At 37.4% G+C, this 21,407-nt stretch overlaps 2 protein-coding genes across 9 annotated transcripts in view; one reads left to right on the top strand and one right to left on the bottom strand.

Annotated features, from left to right (window-relative positions):
- Positions 1-21,407, top strand: part of KLHL13 (kelch like family member 13) — a 156,645-nt gene that overhangs the window by 1,667 nt on the left and 133,571 nt on the right. Inside the window, exon 1 of one of the 8 annotated variants that reach the window (XM_032475578.1) lies at positions 1,748-1,770. The exons of the other annotated variants lie outside the window; for them this stretch is intronic. The gene's annotated coding sequence lies outside the window, so the exon portion shown is untranslated. Of the gene's footprint in view, positions 1-1,747; positions 1,771-21,407 lie in introns of those variants that run through there. 8 annotated transcript variants of the gene reach the window in all.
- Positions 12,401-13,223, bottom strand: LOC116662164 (small nuclear ribonucleoprotein G-like). The gene has a single exon (XM_032475588.1). The coding sequence runs from the start codon at positions 12,891-12,893 to the stop codon at positions 12,741-12,743; it is 153 nt and encodes a 50-aa protein (XP_032331479.1). The 5' UTR covers positions 12,894-13,223; the 3' UTR covers positions 12,401-12,740.

The raw sequence follows: 21,407 nt of genomic DNA, 5'->3' as shown, positions 1-21,407 counted from the left end.
AATCAACTAAGCAGTTATGACATCATTTTACATTTTAAAATATTAGCTCCCTTAACTGCAAGGTCTTATTAATATCTTTATACTCAACAGTGAAGAATTGTTTGCTTGATGTGTGACCAGGTGTTGCCTTTGACCTGATGAGCACTAATTGTCAGTAATTTTCAGAAGAAATTTAGTTGTGAATGAAGATGAGAGCTAAATTTCACTGTCCTGGGAGCACTTCTTTTTGCAGTGCTGCAACATCAAATGATGTATTTTAAAAATAGATAAGAGCCTCAAATTCTCAAGGCTTTGAACCTGCCACTTTTATAAGCACACTTTAAAAAAGGGTGGTTTGACTATATAGTTTTAGGTGATTTTCTGACGAAAGTGGTTTTCACATGAATAGTAAAGTCTATTGGTTACCAGCTTAGTTATATGTCTTGCAGATGATTTGTAGTTTCCCCCATTCATTTTGTAAATTCCCGACTTCACTTTAGTTCTTTTAAAAAAAACAGAATATAGTAGGGAAAGGGGACTTATACCAATAGGCCCACCCTTCTAAACCTGTGTTTTTCTTGGCAAGCCTTTCTGGGAAGATACACAAACTTGAAAAAGTTTCAAGGAAAAAAGTTTATGTTATTATGCTGTTTCTTTTCCTTTCATTATTATTATTGATACTAAGTCTAATCTAACATTGCCCTAATGTGAACTATTTATGTTTGCCAGACAAAAAAATAAAGGTGGATATGAGTTCATCTTAAGTACTTTGCTCTGAATCTTTTGAATGTGGCTCAATCTGGAATTGATAACCCACCTGGTACACTTAGAGGTCCTCAGACTGGGTTTTCCTGATGTTCATAAACATCAGTGTGTTGGTGAATCCTCTTTTTCCTTTCTTTACATTTTAAATTACTTTTCTTCATGTTTTTTGATTTACATTAGTGAAAGGAGACTAGCCGATTTTCAAAGTGGTTGATTTTGTTGATTTTGAAGAAACTACTGTAATCTCCTATAATGTCCTCCAAGTAATTTTTCCTTAAATCCATGGGTTGAAACCAGCATTTTTGTTACCATGAAACAACACTTTGTGAGGTAACATCAGATTTCAGAAGATGTAGAAAGAGTTTTGGAAAGTGAACAGTTCTAGAGGAAACATCTCAAAATTAGGGGAAAAAATAGGCTTCCTTAAGTTATTGTCATGCATAGCAATCAGCCGTTAAAATATATTGTCCATTCTTTTAGGAATTTATTTTACAGAATCTGTTGAGCACCTTCTATTTGCCAGGCCTTATGTTCCGCACAAAGATAAACCTTAAGAGGCATGACCCTTGTTCTTCTGGAATCTCACAGATGTTATATCCCCCACAGGATAGAGACAACAAGCAAATGAACAAATGAAGAAGATCCTTATAGATTGTAGTGGAAACAGTGAAGGAAATAATGTGTCGTGAGAACTGGAAAGGGCCTGTTTAGCCAGGGTGGTCTGGAAAGGCCTCTCGGGGAAGGTGACCTTTGACCAGGGAGTTTACCTTGTCAAGAGCAGAGAGAAGGGTAAGAGCCAAGGCCTTCAGGCAGAAAAACAAACTTGAGGTGTTGGAGGAACAAAAAACAAGCCAGGGTGGATGGAGCCTAGTGAGCTACGTGGGAGGAGTGGTTAAAGGTGTGAGAGAGCCTGGGGGAGTCAGAGAATAGCTAATGCAGGGCCTGGAGATTCTGAGCAATAATTTGAGTTTGATTCTCAGAACCGTGGGAAGCCATCGAAGAGTGTTACCTACTCTTCTGTGGAAGGTAAGTGATTGAAAAACAAAAAAAAAAATAGTAGAAGTAAAATTTGTTTTGCCGAGGATAAATAGACTATCTACATACTCAGTTATTTACATTAAGACCTGAGAATGAAAAACTTTGATAGGTATCCTGAATAAATATATAATTCCCTTCTTCCCCTCTGCTTGGATAGGGGAGAGGGGAATGGAACTCTGGGTTGTGTATGTTCAAAAGGTGTTTAGTTTCCACTGTCCCAGTGTCAGCTGTGCCCTGAGGTAGGTTGTCACCAACCTCGTTAAAGATTAGATCAATGTTCAGCTTAAGAATTTGTTTTTCAGAGAATGATGTTTTATTTTCTCATAGAAATATAATTGGGAAGGTTGGACATTTCATTTGTATGTGAAGGAATACCTTAGGTTTTAGAAATGGCCTTTGGGATTTTAAGAGGAGTTTGCCATTTTCCTTTAGCTGTGGCCACCTACAACATTTTCAACTTGCCATAGCTTTATTCTTTGAAAGGTCAGAGTTCCTCTATTTCTTGAGGATTAAATGAATTTAGACTTGGCATTTATTTTGTTGCCCTGAGCCCTTGCTTGAAAGCAATCCAGCCTTGAGGTCTAATTGGCCCCAAATAGGAATGCAGATAGTCATTGACATTCCATAGGGGTAAATCCTAACACTGTGAGACAGAAACCTGCAAAATAACGTTAAGCGACTCCTGCAGGGTCTAATTCCAACGCTTCAATTTAACACTCAAAGATTCTCCAGGATTTGACCCAGGCCTAAAGTCCCACTTGTCCTTATTATTCTCTAACACAAATCCTCTGTTGGTTTCAATAGATTTTACCTAGTTTGGAACTTCTGTCCTTAGCATTGTTCCTGGCAGAGAGTAGGTGCACAGTAACTGCTTTTTGATCGGATGCCACGCCATCATCCATCTGAAAGGCCCTCTCTTTTCCTTTCTGTCCTTGCAAATCGCAACACCAAAGAACGCTACAAATCCTATGTCATATTACACCATCCCCCACTGACCTGATCTCCGCCTGTGGATGTGAACAGCAGTCACACCACTGTATCATAATTATGTTTATTTGATACCCGGCCATTTTCCCACTGGTCTCTGGTATCACAGAGGTAACCTGGGCCTTGTCTGGTGTCCTCATCGTTGTATCCTGGGCACCTGGGACGTGGCATGTCCTGTATAAACAGTTGTCGAATAATGAATAAATGCTGCCTTGTGCTGTTTCTTCTATTATTGTTTTGGATACTTACATTGTTTAATCTTGTTTAACTTTTCGCGTGTCTGGTGTCATCGAGAGGTTTCTGAGAGGTCCTAGAGCATAGCTGTTAAGAGTGCAGTTGTGGAGCTAGGCTGCCTGGCTTCAGTTCAGACTCTGAATCTTACTAGCTGAGTAGGAGACTCGATGAGTTAGTTAACCTCTCTGTACCTCATACTTTTCATCTGTAAGAGAGGACTAAGAGTATCTCCCTCTTAGAGGACTTATAAGGATTAAATGGGTCAGTTATGTCTACAATTTGTTGTTTGCAGTTTTGAAATTTCAAAAGGCATAATACAAATTTTATTTAGTAAGTTAGGTGCCGCAACTCAGGCGGTGACCAAATTTGACTTGAACTGACGTGAGGGTACTTTATAGTTTTTGTTCTATTTACTGTGAGTATTTATTTGCTTTTGTTGTTGAATTAGTAATATGTTATAGAGTAGTGCCTCAGACCATCCTGGGGTATTACAGAATAGAAAGTACATGCTGGTTACTGCCTATCTAAACGTCTGGACGTTTTTGAACTTGGAAATTCATCTGGTACCAAGGTTTTCAGATAAGGGGGTTGTATATGTTACACTAAGGTACTTAAATCAGGGCCTTGCACATAGTAAGTTGTTGCTGTTGGTTGTGATTAGGGAGGTAAATATACTATTTTATCCTTCCTAATACCTTGCAGTTACCATGTAAATGCGTGCTGATTTATTTCTGTAACAACTCTGGATAGAGCGCCGGCTATATGGGCCTCGTTTTATCCTAGGAAAACAGATACGGCCGGGTTGCATGATTGAACTGAGCCAAGATCCCAGTCTTTCAATACTCTTTCATCTGGTACCGTTAAAAGTATTTATTTTTTGTTTTTCTTTTGTTATTTAAAACAAAGCATGCTTCTTTAGGGCGCGTCTTTTTTTTTTTTTTTCCAGGGGGGCGGTGGAGAGGATGCAATTAAGAATATAACATGATTAGACATTTCCTCTTTGCAGTTGTAAAACATTTCTTGAACTCCTCATGTATAGAAATCTGTATTAAAAGCAGGAGAAAGATATAAAGCCAATGAGGCGTGATTCCTGGACTTCAGTAGTTTCATCACCATGCATGGTTACCCAGGGGCATGGGTGTCCATTACAAATCCTTATTTTCCTCTGTAAGTTTGAAATCATTAATATTAAAAATGTACAAAGGAAAACACAACAGACAATTGAAAACCAGACTGAGTGTTCACTGAACGGAATTGGGTTTTAATCTCCCTAGCTACCCCCGACCCCTGCAATATTATCTCTGTATGACATCCTGGCAACCTTTTCTTTTCAGCTAAACTAAGCAAAATATATGTTTTTTATTGTTCTCCTCTTTCAATATTTGTAAATCATAATTGGTATATTTTCTTTGTCCTTTTTCTTTTGTGAGTTTCGGAGTAATTATGTGTCTCAAAAGGTTTTTCTGGAATCTTCTTAAAGTTGAAAACTAGTCCTTGAAGCCATTCTGCCAATTCATTCACCAAATATTTATTAAGTACCTATTTTATTTCTGGCATTGCGCTAGTTTAAGCAAATAGAATCTCTGTCCAGTGCTCTTTCCCTCAAATTGGACACTGGGTTGACTGGATGAGCAGGGTGGTGACATGATAGCGTGTACTAGGAGCTACAACATTCTTGAAGCATCTTTTTTATATCAAGATTTAGCAGAACATTCACTGGTACCTAATTTTATTTATTTAAACTCAGATACATTGTGCTTTAGAATGTAGTATTCATTATGAAAATTTGAGGTAAAACCCAATACTTCAGGGAAAGGTTCTGCCTGCAAGGGCAGCTGTGGTAACCCTGGGGTGACCCTTTGAAAAGCACTGAGGCCACACTGTACTGTTTGAGTCTCTTCCTTTCGTCAAATATCCAGACGTTTTCTTAGCCTTAAAAAAATCTCATCATGACCTACAGAAAAGGCAATAGACATCAATTTTCCCCCCTATGTTGCATAATTTCTTTTAGTTCAAGGAACACTCTGGTTGTTTGATAATGCTGTAAATCTTAAAATGTGTCGAGTCCTAACTGAGTTCCAATGTTGGGGGGTCGTAGCTAAGATTGATAGTGAAGGACCTGCCAAGGTACTCCTATCTTCACAAGAGAGGCTGTTAGAACACCACGACCATGACCACGAGCAGCACAATTGATGGGGTCAAACCTTTGCCCCATTCTCTGCACACTGGCTTACGTCACTGATGGAAGTTAACTTTTGCTCACTTTAAAAATGCTTTCATTTATAACACATTCCCTTTACAAATTGCTTTGTCAATTGCTGGCTGCTGAAATATTTAATAGTAGAGGAAAGTTCTCAAGGTTCCTGTGCTTTGAGGTGGATAAAAGATTTCTGGAGTTCGAGGTGGTTTTGAAAAGGGGCAAGCAGCACGTCAGCAGAGTGCCTGTTACAAAGTGATGAGTTGATTTGCTCCACATGAGAAAGATGAAGAGAAAGGCAAATGAAAAAAGGGGGTGAAGGTAAATGGTATATGTCAAACACTAAATCTTCCAACTGATTTTTTTTATTGCCGTCCCACCTTCATTATTGCCATCCCACTCCAGACCCAGTTCCCAGGGCCTGACCTGGTTGTAGTGTGTTACTGCCCGAAGATCTTAAGGACGTGGGTAGAGAGGGGCGATTAAGGAATGGCCTTTATAGTCTATGTGTGAAGTGCTTTTATAGTCTATTCAGTAACGGGGATGAGAGAGTTGTCGAGATTTGCTTCGTGGTCCTACTTATTTCTAAAGAATGCTTCGTTTCAACAAAGTTATTTGTTCCACATGTATCTGTCTCAGTGGGAAGCTATAGAGTTCAGTGGCTAAGATCTGGGGCCCTGGAATCTCAGGCTTGGGTTCAAATCCCAACTCTGTCTCTTGTTGTATGTGTGACTTTGGGCAACCCCCTTTACCTCTCTGAGCCTTGTTTGCCTCCTCTGTTGGTTTTAAGGAATAAATAATGCATCTAAAGTGCTAAGTACAGTTCAAGCCACATAGTAGATATAGTTATTAGTGACTTTTTCTTTTTTTAATGGAGGTACTGGGAATTCAACCCAGGACCTTGTGCATGCTAAGCATGAGCTCTACCATGATGTTATTACCCTCCCCCTATTACTGACTCTTTTAGTAGATTTATGACTTAACTGGTTAAAACCTTTGGTATAGCATAGGAGCTTTGGCATTTATAGATGAACCAGAAATCTGAGGGAAAATGGCATCTTTCTTTCATACTGCCTTAACCCCAGCTGGAATGCTATTTTCTGAACATGTGTCTTTTAGTTGGTGAGTAGACCATTTAGAAATAGCCCTAGTTTTCTGGCACACAAGAAGGTTTATGATAAATACTTGGCTTATTATTCAAAGATGACATTCTGTTGAATGCAAGGAAAATGTCAATTTTTAAATATGATTGACTCAATATATATGTAAATACAATACTGTTTAGCTTAATAGGATTTAAAATTTAATCTCCATTTTGAAGGGAAAGGGAGATGTGGGGAAATGTATACAACAAATAATGTTTCTTTTAAACATGAAAACTTTTGGTATTCTGATAATCAAGAGGGATTCATTTTCCTGATTTATCTCTATTCCAAATTGCAAGCCCTCAAAGAGGAAAATACGGACACATTCATAATAGTTAAGCCACTAGGCAGAGGGTAATTCTGCTTGAATTATGTCCTCTCTTAATTTTGAGTTATTATGGTTATCTTAAGCTTTTAAAATAGTTCCTCTAGCAACAAATCAAATAATACCTGAGAGGTGGGAAAAGTTCACTAGCAGTTTTGATGCATGAATGTCTGCCTCAGTGGGTTACTGAGAGCAGCTGCAGGTGTTGCAGAGCTCATCTACAGTTTTGAGTTGAAAGTGCACGGAGGTAGTGCTCCTGCCCTTCCAAGTTCCCAGGTGCTCCTTTGGTTGCTTTGTCACTCAGGTGAAGAGACAGATGACCCCTGGGACGCTGACTTGGTGATGGAATGCCGTGCATGCACAGAAGGGACAGAACCAGGAAACTCGTTGCTGTCTATGCGCAGGGCTTTGTGATGATTACAATAAAGTCCGTTTAGGTACTGAAAAGCCCAGCTCACCGCGCTGATGAGATATATTATTTATTAGCAGCTTTCCCTGCATCTGTAGTCATCATTATCAGCGTCATATTTGAACACGAAAATGCAATGTTCTAGTTTTTTCCAAAAATTGGACTTTACCGTCAGGAAATGAGCACAAATGTTAAAGATAATGCCCTTTACTTACAGAGCAACTTTCTCTGGAAGCCTGATTGGTTATCCTTATTTTATTTACTCCAGTGGAGGGTGCACAACGAGGTTAAGTGACTTGCAGGGGGTCACATTGTCTGCGGTGAATCTAGGCGCAGAATGTAGGGCCCTTGGTTCTAACCGAGTGCTTTTCACTAATGATGTGAAAGACTAAAGGATCCTTTCATATCTGTAGTCTTTCACAGGATGAAACCAAAACTTCTGCAGTGGACTTCAGCACCACCAAAATTTCAGCACCTCACCGTTATTCTATATCTGCATTATGTACTTGCACAATTTGACATTTATCAAAATGAGTTTTGGACTTTTTCCAGAATTTTCTGTGTGCTTTTGGCATCATATAGGTGTGGTATTTAAACATCCTGAGGAAGCGTTTGTGGAGTAATTATATGTAAAGCATTCTATTAGGAGGGAAAAGAGGTATCCAATGCCCTGAAATAATCCTACCATCTAGCAAGTGCAACAGAGAACGTAAAGCAACTTGATATCAGCCAATACTAATATTAATACCAATCAGTAATTAATAATAATTTATTATAGTACCCATCATGAGTATGTCACCATGGTAACTGCTTTATATGCATTAACACACTTAAACCACACAGCAATACTAGGAGGTAGGAGCAAGTACTATCCCCATTTTACAGATGAGAAAACCGAGGCACAGTGAATTATATAAGAACATTTTAGCTAAATGAGGCATGTAAGAAAACATTCTGGAGAAATATAGAGGAACGATCATAGTACGGTGTTAAAGCTGGCAAGGTATCTTCAGTAAGGCACTTTTGAAGGGGTTCTTATTGAAAAGCAAGGGAAGTATTCTGATATTTTAATGCCCCCAATTTTGTGCATGTATATTGCATGTGTGTGCACAGGTGTGTGTGTGTGTGTGTTTCTTTTGAACTGGGAAAAAACTTCTAGGGTAAATCAAATTCAGATTCCTCTATATTGGCAGCCAGTCAGAGCTCGATTTTTGTGTACAATGTTTTGCTCCTCAAACGTGTTTTTAAAAATAGGTAACAACTTTATTGAGCTATAAGTCAGCTACCATACAATTCACGGATTAAAAGTGTACAATTGAACGGTTTTTGGTATATTCACGGAGTTGTGCAACCATCACCACAGCCAATTTTAGAATACTTTCATCATCCCGAAAAGAGAAATAGGTATTTTGAAACAAATGTGGCCACAAAGGGGATGGAAGCAGTGTGCCTATTGGTACTACTCCTTCCCTGTCAAACTATTCATAGGTCCCTGCTCAGTGTCACACTGATCTCATGCTGTTTTTTCCAGGTTTTTTTTTTAGCTTTTTTAGCTCCAAATTGATGTAGAATGCCTTTTAAAAAATTTCATTATGATCAGTGACTAGTCTTCCAAAGGATTATGTATTTATCTGATTTTGAATTCTCAGTTCAATTTATTATATAAATCTGCTTATTATGTATTTATCACAAATGTATTGCTATTAGTACTACATAACCAGGCCAGACTTGTATTTAGAAACAAAACTGCTAAACCTTTGCGTGTGAATGGCTACCTCGCTGTCTACGCGTGCTTCTGTAATAAGCCAGAGCTAGAGATGCCTGAGAAATTTTACGTACATACACTGGCATTTTTTTTTCGTATTTCTGAAGGTTATGCCGGGTATAGATTACTCTTGGATAGATGATTGAAATAAAAGAATTACTTTTTTTTTTTTTGCTGGGCTATAGTATTGGGATGACCTTATAAAACAGTATAGAAACTGTCTTATAAAATGTGTTGCGTGATACTGTATACAGATATGTGAGATAATTGGAATATTTTGAAAAAAATGTCTGAAAAGATTTTTCAGCCACCCAGACTTCACCAAGTATAGCCAGTTATAGTCAAGGACTATGTTTCTGTCTAGTGGGAATTAGTAAACCAAATATCTGTGTGTGTGGTGTGGGAGGGAAAAGGCTGTTCCCAGTTCTTCATTGGAGTAGTAAGTTTTAGTCTGTGTTATCTTTCAGGCTAAAGAATAGCTATTATCTTTTTATTATTAAAAATCATCTTTTGGCATAATTAGATGTCTTGAGGAGCATAGGTGTATTTTTTTTAATAAGTAATATGTATGCTTTTTTATTAACACATTAAATAAGACAACTTACAAGCAGGCCAATAGCTTCAAAAATTCCAAGAGTGATAATTTTAAAAATATTTCAAGATACCTGCAATATGCATCAGAACTTAGGTGTCTTTTTTAAATGAATTAATCTTGGCTCAGTCTCACGTTACTTCAGATTATATCTACTTTTTCTTTCAGAACAGTCTTGAAATGTTATTTAAAACTTCCTCTCTGTGCTTATTATATACTTGAGTTGAATTTCTATTCAGGCACCTAAGTAGTTAGTTTCATTTGAAGTTAAAGGGACTTGCTTCACGCAAAATGGCTTGCTGTGAATCTTCGGGTTTTTTTCTTGTCTGCCTACATGTATTCTCTGCTCTTTATGTGTGCCTACGGTGAGGTGATCTCACATCTAGTGCGTGGGATAGAATCAGATAAGGTGACACTGCTGTCACTGGAAGAATTAAGCTAAGTGTACCTTTGTGATAATCAGGTGGAAGCATATGTTTATCATGGAGGTATATGGAGATTAATTGTTCACATCATCTGGAGTCAAAGAATCAAGTGCTGTGGAATTTTTTAAAAAGATGCTTGGTTTAGGAATTTTGATTTAGGAGATTTGGGGTCTTCTTTCATTGCTAAATTTTGTTATCAAGCTATTATGATACTGGGCCATGTGGAAATAGATTAGAAATCTGCTTATTTAAGGCAAGCCAAATTGGACAGCTTTAAGAGTGCCATTCTGAATGACAAAGTATCACACCATGGAGAAGAGAGGATCTAGAGTAATGTGCAAATTGAGTTTTCTATGACATGAGATCTCATTCGTTGGTTTTAAGAAATGAATCCACAAAATATACACATAAACTATTACTTCATAATAACTTTGATTTTCTGCTTAAGTTAGTACTGAAGATGGTTTTGATTCTTAAATGGTCTAGAATGGCTCTAAGTGGGTTAGGGCCATCTGTCTGTTATAAAGATGAATCTGCTTTATTTGCCCATAAGGGAGACTCAGTGGCTCTAATTACCTTACTATGTAGGGTAGCACTATGTCTCTGTTGAGAGAAAATGAGGTATTTTATGTAAATTCATTTGAGAAAAATTAGTGAAGCACCTTGTGACCCAGATCATGGTGATGCAGTGCTGAACAAGACCAAGTCCTGTCTTCATTCTCAGAGGCAGTCCCAGTATGTTGCTCCCTTTGTTCTCCTAAAGAGCTGTGGAAATGCCTTGTAAGGCCTACTGTGTCTCTCTGGATCCTCTTGGTTGGAGTCAATCATAACTATCACAAGGAAGAGGAAAACTGGTCTCTGGCTCCATCAAGCTGAAGTGCTGCCCTTAGTTATAAACCCTCGTTCTTTCTTTGTGTGCCCAAAGTACCTTCTGGGTTGTTGCCTGCATCCCTTTCAGTGACTGAAATGGAGCTCATAACATCGCAATTGTGAGCATCGTCATTTACCATTCAATTGGAGGAATATAGTTAGTTGTCGAGGGACTTCTTTGTATAGGAATAGATAACTTCCATGACATGATTTGAGGAACACCTAGTGCTTCTCTCTGTTTTTAAAATGTTACTTCTTTGCCAAGAGTACTGCAGTCTTATAATTTACCTGGCATTTCCACTATTTGGTTAGACCCATGACTTCTAAAGAATTTTTGTTCGTTTGTGTTGGCTTTGGTTTGTAGTTAACCACTTTCTTTTGATCCAACCAAATGAAGGTTAGGTACTTTACTCTAGCAGATTAAAATGGGTTTACAGAAGGCCTTGGCCATGTCTCCTCTAAACTATCTTCATTAACATGGAATAGTTTACTTAATATGTAATTATAATCTTGAAAGATACCAAGAGTCTGACCCTGATGGTAAATTTCAATATGGTGGGAAAGGGGAGGGCTAGATGTCAACCCTAGAAAGCAGGGTGGGATAGGGTAAGCCTTGGTGGGGTATCCCCAAAGGGCTTTTGGGCTCCTGTGTATAGCTTGCTGTGTTAGAAATGGTATATGCAAGGCAACCTGAGACTCCTGAAGACCTATTATACTTACTCACTTTGATCTGATAGTTGAGAACCTTAGAAATTTAATTTCCTTAGGTTGGGGAGCATGGATACTGCTAAATCCAGGTGTGGATGTTGTTCCTTCCTTTCCTATGTCATCTTTGTTAATTTAAATTTTTCTATCATTTAAAAAAAAACCCCACCTCATTCTGAATACTGGAATAGTAATTTTAGGACCATAAATTAGCATGAGCCCATTGCTACACTATCCTAACCACATGATTTAGGTGATTTATGTTGATAACTCAGTTTTGCCTTTTATTTATGTACTGCTTTAAGTTATATTAGCCCAGTTACATTCTGATAACCTATACACTCTCACTTAAGCTTGAAAGATGTGATTCCTAGAACTCCTTTTGTAATTCAGTCTTATGTTATTAGTAAGTATGTACAGTTCTTGAGTCCTTTAGACCCAATTTTAAATTCCACTGTATATTCTTATGTATATAAGTTAAGCTGATGTAACAGAGACCCTCAAATACAGTGCCTTAAACAACATACTTCTTTCTTACATATATCCAGGTAGGCAGTTCAGGGTTGGATGACAGCTATCAGGTACCTGGGCTCTTTCTGTCTTACTGCTTTGTTACCTCAATCAGCAGCTTCCCTGTTGTTATCCCAGGTGGCTGCTGTAACTCACTATTACATTCTCATTCCAACTGAAGGGGTGGGAAAGGTGCTGGGGAAAAGATACTCTTTCCATTTAAGGGTATCCATAATTTAACAGTTTCATACATCACTTCCGCACATATCCCACTGGCCAGACTTCAGTCATAAGGTGTCATCTAGCTACAAGGGAGGCTAGAAAATGTGGTCTTTAGCTATGTGGCCATGTGCCCAGCTAAAATTATTACTACTATATATGAAGGGAAGAATAGCTATCAGGGAACAACTACCAGTCTCTGCTGTATACTGTTTCTAATGTAAAACTTGAATCTTTGGTCAGTTTTATGACTTATCTGGAGATATTTCCATAACATTGGCTACCCATTTGCTTAAGGATAAAAATCCAAACTTGTCAGCAATAACATACAAGCCCATCTTGATTTTGACTCTCGTCTGGCCCTCTAGCTTCGCTTTCAGCCTTCCTTTTTTTTTTTTGACTATTATAAAAGTTTAACAAAAATGTTTAGTAAGAAAATGTCCACAACCCAATTTTTATTGTAGTAAAATGTGGAGGGGTGACACACGGAATCAGTTGAATCAGTTGATTTCTCTGGTGAACACAGCCATTGTTCAGACTCGTTCCAAGGCTTCTAACGCAATGACACGATTTCCTCATTTTCCCACCCTTCCAGTGTGGTTGTGTTGCCCACTAGTTGCCATCTCCACACATTCCTCTAACGCCAGATTCATAAAGACATCAGGTCCCTGTAATATTCCTTGGACATGTCTGCCACCATTTAATTTCAATGATACCTTTTTGTCCATAAAGTTCCTCAACTCAGCAGGGTGAGCTTTGCTCACGGTGTCCACTAGGCGAGCTCAAAGATGCCTCCAAACGGAATTCTCCTGGTCCCTCCTGCTTCAGCTGTAGGCCCCTGTTTCACACTTCCTCAAGTTGCATTCTAAATTGCATTTCCTCTGACTTGCCATGTTCTCTTATCCTCATGCTTTTGTACTTGGTACTCTCCCTGAAGTGCTGACTACTTATTGTCCATCAGGTTTCACTTTACTTTTCTCCTCTCCTGGGAACATTTTCTTGAGCCTCCTCTACCTCATAGCCACTGCTAGGTGTTTCTTCCATATAGTTCTATAGTATTGTTTGTGCCTCTCTTCATCAGTCTTTATTGTATGTAGTGCATTAACTTTTCTGTGTCTCCCACTGGCTTGCAAGTTCCTTGAGGGCAGAGGCCAGGTCAGTCATCTCCATGTCAGGGATTGATACCTGGACCTGACACTTAATTAATATTTGTTGAGTGAGAAAATGACTGAGTGAATATTTAGCTTACTAATTATGACTGCTTGACTAACGTGGAAGCTCTTCCTAATTGTCATCTGGAAATTGTAATACTTAGAATGTTTTCCAGTAGCCATAACTGGGTAATTTTATAATCAACATTGATAAAGTCAGATAGCTCAAAATATTTATCAGATAACTACAATATACACTATAGGAGGAACAAGAAATGGACATATAAAATTTTAGATCCAGAAGGATCCCTAGGGATCATTTAATCCAACCCTTCTAATTTTAAAAAGGTATATAATCTAATGAAGCGGAAGAAATTAAATTACTTAAACAAAAGCCTCTGTCTTCAAGGAGCTTGCGATGACATTGAATAGAAAATATGTACAGACTTGTGAAAGGAGATTGAGAAAAAAAGTGCCAAAGGAGTAGACAAGGTGGGGCTTATCAAGGTAGGTTCAACCAATGACTTCAGCTTTGAGGTGAGCCCGATGGCTAAGTAGGATTTTGCTATGAGAGGACAGTCCAGGTGAAGGGAACGCGTAAGCAAGGATGCAAAGATAAGGCTGTTCGGGTGATTCCTGAGATCTGTTCAATTGAGTGGTATTTAGTAGCAAGAGAGAAGGCAGGAAAATGGAGCCCCAAAATGGGGAGACTTGAATACTAGACTGCAGAGGGGACCCACTGGCAGATTTTGATTAGGTGAGTGATTTAATGAAGACAATTTTTGCATGTTTTATTTGACTGATAGGTGGACTTGGTTGAAGGCCAAAATGGGTCTTGAAACCGGTACACTGTCTAATATGCCAATTAAAAAATATGAACTTAATGGATTCTAAAGTTTTTGCTCAGAGGCGAAAACATGATACACCACAGAATCCCAAGATAATTAACATAACAATGTCAGCATTTTTCTTAATGGAAAAAATAAGCCCAAACAGCAAGCTTGTAATATTAGTAATGTGCATGTATTAGTCATGACATACTGTAGATAATTGTATAAACTCTCACATTACGCCAATAAACTGTAAAAATTCCTGAAGTAACTGAGAACACGGTAGCAGCTGCTGCATCAGGCAAAGAACCATGAGGTCGCATGAACCCTCTCAATGCATGTGGGAGCCATTTTTTTCAAAAAATTTTTTTTTCCTGAAACTAGAATAGAATGTTGTATTTTGGTAAGAAACATGGACAAAGAGGACAATAAGCATAGATCTACACTAAGTTAAACTTTATCTAAAAATGAGAAGCCTTTGTATCATTAGGGATGAGTGTATTTCTTTAAGGGCATTAAATGTGTGGATATGGGAGGAATCTGTGGATGGCTTTAATTTAAGTTTTGAAAGTTTAAGGTTTTGAAAGTTTACAGTGTCAGAAACATATATTGAATCTTTGTTTTTTAAGAACCTGTATGAGAAGAGTTTGTATTATTATCACTTATCTTTCTCCTAAGAAATTTTCCTTTAAATGAAAGTTCATTTAAGTTGTGTGGATTGGAGGCTGGCATACTTGTCGAACAGTTTAGGAAGTCTACCCCAAAATTATTCGTTTCAGATGGTGTACAGTTTAACATATCAGTACCTTTTGTGTAATATTTTTGTACTTCAGCATAATTTAAAGTTAACTTTATGTTGGCTTTTGAAAATTAAAAGCATTTAACAAAACGTAATTTTTCTGTCATTTTGTTCCTTTACTGTCTTAGAAAATCTGGCGGTCTTTAGCCGATCACAAACTTCTATGCCTGTATAACAACCTAAAAATCTAGTACAGCTAGTTTTCAGCATCATATACCATTATAAGGCTTATTGTCATAATCTTGTACGGAAAGTCATGCTATTAAACGTTGCCTTTGTAACATAAAATTGTTCTCATAATTTCTTAGCTATAATCTTTGAAAAACATTTATTTGTTCTAGTTTCTGATTGAATTCCTAATTGAAATACTTAATTAGCAATGTATTATTTACTAGGAATCATTTACTAGACAACAGCAGATATCCCATCTATTACATAAAGTAGTACTTAAACGTGGTGGACTTAAAGTTATAGTGTCAAGTAGCGTGTTAGGGTTGTAAGCCTGCCTTAAAATCAGACTGCCACTTGCTACTTGTGTGTACATAAGCAAGTTACTTAATTTCATTGAGTCATGGTTGCCTCATCTTAAATTGAGAAAGCAAGGGATTTTATAGGAATTAAATAATATATGTGAGTGTTAGCACAGTACCTCAAATATCATAAGATTCAGGGTTTTTCTTTTTTTTTAATTGAAGTATACTTGATTTACAATGTTGTGTTAGTTTCTGGTGTATAGCAAAGTGATTCAGTTATACATGTATATATTTTGTCAGATTCTTTTCCACTGTAGGTTATTACAAGATATTGAATATAGTTCCCTGTGCTATACAGTAGGACCTTGTTTATCTATTCTGTGTCTAGTAGTTAGTATCTGCTAATCCCAAGCTTCTAATTTATCCCTCCCCCACTTTCCCCTTTGGTAACCATAAATTTGTTTTCTATGTCTGTGAGTCTGTTTCTGTTCTGTAAATAAGTTCATTTATATTATTTTTAAGATGATTCAACATATAAGTGATATCATGTTATATTTTTCTCTCTCTGACTTACTTGGCTGATAATCTCTGGGTCCATCAATGTTGCTGCAAATGTCATTCTTTCATTATTTTTTTATGGCTGAGTATTCCATTGTGTGTGTGTGTGTGTGTGTGTGTGTGTGTGTGTGTGTGTGTGTGTATCACATCTTCTTTATCCAGTCATCTGTCAGTGGACACTTAGGTTGCTTCCATGTCTTGGCTATTGTAAATAGTGCTGCTATGAACATTAGGGTGCATGTATCTTTTCTAGTTAGAGTTTTCTGTGGATATATGCCCAGGAGTGAGATTGCTGGATCATATGGTAACTCTATTTTTAGTTTTTTAAGGAGTCTCCATACTATTTTCCATAGTGACTGCACCAAATTACATTCCCACCACCTTTTTTTCACACCCTCTCTAGCATTTCTCATTTGTGGACTTTTTTAATGATGGCCATTCTGACCAGTGTGAGGTGATACCTCATTGTAGTTTTGGTTTGCATTTCTCAGATAATTAGCAATATTAAGCATCTTTTCCACATGCCTATTGACCATCTGTATGTCTTCATTGGAGGAATATCTGAGTCTTCTGCTCATTTTTGATTGGGTTGTTTGTTTTCTTGTTATTGAATTGTATGAGCTATTAGTATATTCATCTGAGAATGTCTTGATTTCCCCTTTATTCCTGAGGAATATTTTCACTGGATATAGGATTCTGGGTTGACAGTTCTTTCAGCACTTGAAAAATCTTGTGTTCCCATTCTGAATCATGGCCCCCATGGTTTCATCTGCTGTCCTATGAACTGTTTTCCCTTCTAGGTAAGGTGTCATTTCTCTCTTTCTCTGATTGCAAGGTTTTTTCCTTTGTCAAAAGTTTGACTATTATGTATGTTAGGTTAGATTTCTGCAGATTTATCCTGTTTGCGGTTCACACAGTCTCTTGAAGCTGTGGGTTTATTTCTTTTGCCAAATTGGGGAAGTTCTTAGCCATTATTTCTTTTAGTACTTTTTTAGTTACACCCTCTTTTTCTCTCCTTCTAGGACCCTGATGACATGAATGTTGGACCTTTTGTTGTAGTCCCTCAAGTCATTGAGGCTTTGTTCATTTTTTGTTTTTCCCTCCCTGTTATTCAGGTTGGGTAGTATTCTGTCTTCAAGTTCACTGATTATTTCCTCTCTCCTGTCTGTTCTGCTGTCGAATGTATCTGTTGTGTGAGTATTGCTCATTTCAGCATTTTTATGATGACTGCTTTAAATATCATTGTCAGATAATTTTACCATCTCTGTCATCTTGATGTTGACTTCTCTTGATTTCTTTGTCATGCACCTTGAGGTCTTTCTGATTGTTGATATGACAAGTGATTTTTTTGATGGAGACCTGGACATTTTGAGCATTATGTCATGAGACTTTGTGTCTTATTGAAACTTTTCATTTTAGTTGCCTTCTTCTGACTCCACTGTGTCAGAGATTGGGAGGGTGCTGCCTCATTACTGCCAGGTGGGTTTAGTTGGCCAGGTTCCCCAGTTGACCTCTGTTGACACTTGAGGGGGTGGTTCCTCATTCCTGATGGTTGAGGGTATATTGGTTCCCCACTAGGCCTCCAGTTATACCTCCCTAAGAGGGATAGGAATGCCTTGGACTGCTCCCTACATGGCCTCCACTGACACTGTGAAGGGGGGTGACTGCATACACTGGGCAGCAGTGAAAGACACCAGTCCAGCAGGGAGAGAGAAGTGTGCCTTAATGCAGTCTGGTGAGGGTGGAAGTTTGGGCTCCCTTAAGTCTTTGGTGATGTGGATATTGTCACTTTTTTTTTCTGTGCTGTTTGGTGGACATAGAGTGGTTATTGTCTAAAAGTGTTCTGTCCTACTGAGCTGCCCCTCTCCTGATCCTTTGGCTACAGAGAGCAGGCCTTTCTTAGGGCTTTTTTTGTTCTCTGAGCTCACTGTCATTTCTAGGTTGCCAGCTTCTTCAGCTTCATGTGTGGAATATATGGGGCCAAAAGAAACTTGGGGAACTCACCAGTGTGTTGCTCCTTTGGTCCTGAGATCCCTAGCCAGCTTGCCTCTTCTGCCCACCTTTTAGAGTTTTCATGTATTTGTTTTACATATAATGTCCATGGTTGTTAGCTGGACTTTGTAGGAGTAATATGGAAAAGCACATGTACTTTCTCTTTACAACAGAAGAAGTTTCACTTGTTTTTGGCCTTTCTGAATTCTTGTTATTAAGGTTTAATTACATCTCAAAACTTGAAACTGGAGACTTATCATAACAGATTTTGAGGTGGCTTTGTATGCCATCTTGCTACTTTGGCAGTAATGATATATAAAAATATCTTTATATAGGCAACATTTCTTTGGTTTGTAAGGCAAAGTGCTGAGTCTAAGAAGCATGTACCACACAAACAAGAGTTCTGTTACACCTTTAACAATTGACTTATCTCAAAAAAAAAAAACCTGCTAGAGATAAGGGCAATAAAGTGGAGGGATGTGTAGATGACACAGATTTCACAGAGAAATAAAATCTTGGAGTCAGGGTGCAGGACTCAGTGACATAGTGAGTTAAGTAATGTGATTATAATGCTTAAGTAATGATTCAACTTGCATGTTACTGCAGCATCAGTAAACTAGCAAGCATATAACTCTTGTTAAAATCCTTTGGAGAAATTTAATATTGGCACACATTATTGTTTTACATGCCTTGAAATAGTAAATATAGATTGGATTGATTCAAAGGCTTTTTGCTTTAACAATAAATTTCTTCAGTACTTCAGTGTCTTACTGTGATTTTACTTTACTTTTCCTGTTGTATTCCTCTTAAGGGAGCATGGCTTCAAAATCATAATAGTGGCAAAGCTGCCCTTCCTCCTGAGTTGAGGTCCACTGACAAACTGGTAGAAAGATCCATTGATGTCCACACAGACAAAATTTAACTCAGGATAGTAAAATATTCAGAATGCAGTGTGATCATATACATCAACCCTTTCAGATTAGAGAAGAAGAAATTGAAACATAGAGATGTTGAGAGACCTGGGAAAGTTAGCAGACTACTTAGAAAGAACTGGGACTTGAACTCAGATTCCCTGATCCTGGGGCCAGTGTATTTGCATCAGACATGGAGCCTGCCCTTGAAGAGTCTAGTGGGGGAGATGACAAGGTCAAAAGTAACTAGAATGCCTTGTAGAAAGTGACCATGCTCATAAAAGAGGGTCAGATAAAGGTCTATGAAATATAATTTTTCAAGCATTTAAAAATATACTTTAATCCTGTACTATGAATACAGAAGGAAAAGGAAAGAAGTCAGAAATCTTATTTCCAAACTCTTTTAGAGAAAAATATCCCCAAATTTATCAGTTTTATTTGAAAAATTTTACTCCTAGGATAAAAATGTGGATAATGATGCCTGATTTAGAATTTTTCATAACTTATTTAGCACATATAAAATTTTTCTATAAAATAAACACAGTAAGTGAATAAATGTGTAAGTAGAACCTTCAGAGAGCTGGCCATCACCTCAGTATAATGTAGATTTTCTTTTCTTATATTAAATTTTTTTTATATATTTAAAAATTAAAAAAATTATTGAAGTATAGTCAGTTTACAGTGTGTCAGTTTGTGGTGTACAGCATAATGTTTCAGTCATACATGTACATACATATATTTGTTTTCATATTCCTCTTCATCAGTTTATGCCTCTGTGTATCTTTTTTTGTAACATTTCCTGTTGTGTTTTTAATCTCTTCAGCTTTTGTAATGTTCACTTTTATTCCTGCTGTATTCATGGTATCTCATTCTTTTTGCTGGAAGTTTTTAATACTATTTGGCTAAAGAGAACAAAACCCAACAAATCAACTTTTGATTTTATCTTCCATTGTTTTTCTTTTATTAAGTTATAGTCAGTTTACAGTGTTGTGTCAGTTTATCTTCCATTGTTTTTATTTTCCATTTTATTTATTTTTGCTCTTTATTATTTCTATACTTGTACTTTGTTTGATTTTATTATGTTGTTTTTTTCCCTAGCTTATTAAATTAGATACTTAATGCCTCTATTTCTGTCCTTTCTTTTATAATGTAAGCATTTAAGGCTATAAATTTCCCTTTAAGCTTTGCTTTAGCTGCACGCCACAGGTTTTATCGTGTAGTGTTTTTTATTGTTTAGTTTTAAGCATTTTCTAATTTCCATTATGATTTCTTCTTTGACCCCCATGTGTTGTTTTGAAGTTTTTCTTAATATCCAAACAGATATTTTTAGTTATCACTTATTTATTTTTAGCATAATTGCATAGTGATTAGAGAATATACTCTGATTGTAGACCTTTTGATATTTGTTGACTTACATTAAGGCTCAGTATGTGGTCGATTTTTGCAGATGCTGTGTCTGCTTCTGTACAGAAGGTGTTCTCTCCATTTGCTGAAGTAATGTTCTGTGTATACTCAGTAGATTAAACTTGATAGTTGTATTCAAATTATGTATAATCATACTAGGTTATTTTTGTCTGCTTGTTCTGTCAGTTACTGAGAAAGGTGGTTTAAAATCTTCCATTCTAAAAGATAAATTTTTCAGTTTCCTACTGTTGTTCAGTTAGTTTTTTTCAAAATACATTTTGAGGCTTTGCATTAGGTGCTTAAAAGTTGAGAAGTGTTTTACCTTCCTGGTGAATTGAAACTTTTATCATGATGTGGTCAGAAGAAGAATGAAGCCACCGTCTACTCTGCTTCTCCTTTCTTTTTTCTCCCCTCAAAACATCCTCCCTTCAGACACCTGGCTGTGGAGATGAAGTAGATGGAGTAGAAGTTCAACCCCATCTGTTGCGGGTAGCAGCCACATTATTTGCAATTCTCCAAATGTGGCCTATAACCATAAGAAAGTCTTAAAAGAATGAAGGAAGTAATTCTGAAAGTTGGGGGAAGGGGTGTTTGGAAAACAATGGTCAAAGCTTCCTAACTAAGGATAGTGATTGACTGCTCAGACTGTATATCCATCTTTCCTTTATAATTTTCACTCACTTCTCCCAGCTATCACTTCCTATTTCTCATCCTTGCTGATAGTTTTCATTCTTGCCTTTTTCTATTTCACCCCCTTGTGTATCTGTCAGGGAGGTCACTGTAGATAAAATCATATCATTTCAAAGCTGGGAGGGACATTAGATTTTTTTTATCTGTCCCTTCCTACCCCCAATACGCTTTATAGATAAGGAAACTGAGTTCCTTATAGGTGAATTAACTTTTTCGGTTATACCTTTTAGCAGAGTGGAGATTGGAAACATAGCCCCCTTTCTGTCTCCTTGTCCTATATTTCCTGATTTTTTTCCACTTGAGGCTCTCATTAAAGTCACAGACCTAGTCATCTGCTAAATTACTGGAATGTTCTACCTATATAAACTGCTACAAGCTGTTTCTTCTTTGGACTCTGATGCAAAAGGACACTGTGACCTCAGCTGAAATGTTGG

This window comes from Camelus ferus, chromosome X (genome assembly GCF_009834535.1).
Source record: "Camelus ferus isolate YT-003-E chromosome X, BCGSAC_Cfer_1.0, whole genome shotgun sequence".
NCBI lineage: Eukaryota > Metazoa > Chordata > Mammalia > Artiodactyla > Camelidae > Camelus > Camelus ferus.
The sequence above is the reverse complement of the archived record's forward strand: the minus strand, read 5'-3'. Positions and strand labels throughout refer to the sequence as shown.

Excerpts from the sequence above, each read along its gene's own strand:
- LOC116662164 (XM_032475588.1), bottom strand. The coding sequence starts at position 12,893 with ATGGACAAAAAGGTATCATTGAAATTAAATGGTGGCAGACATGTCCAA.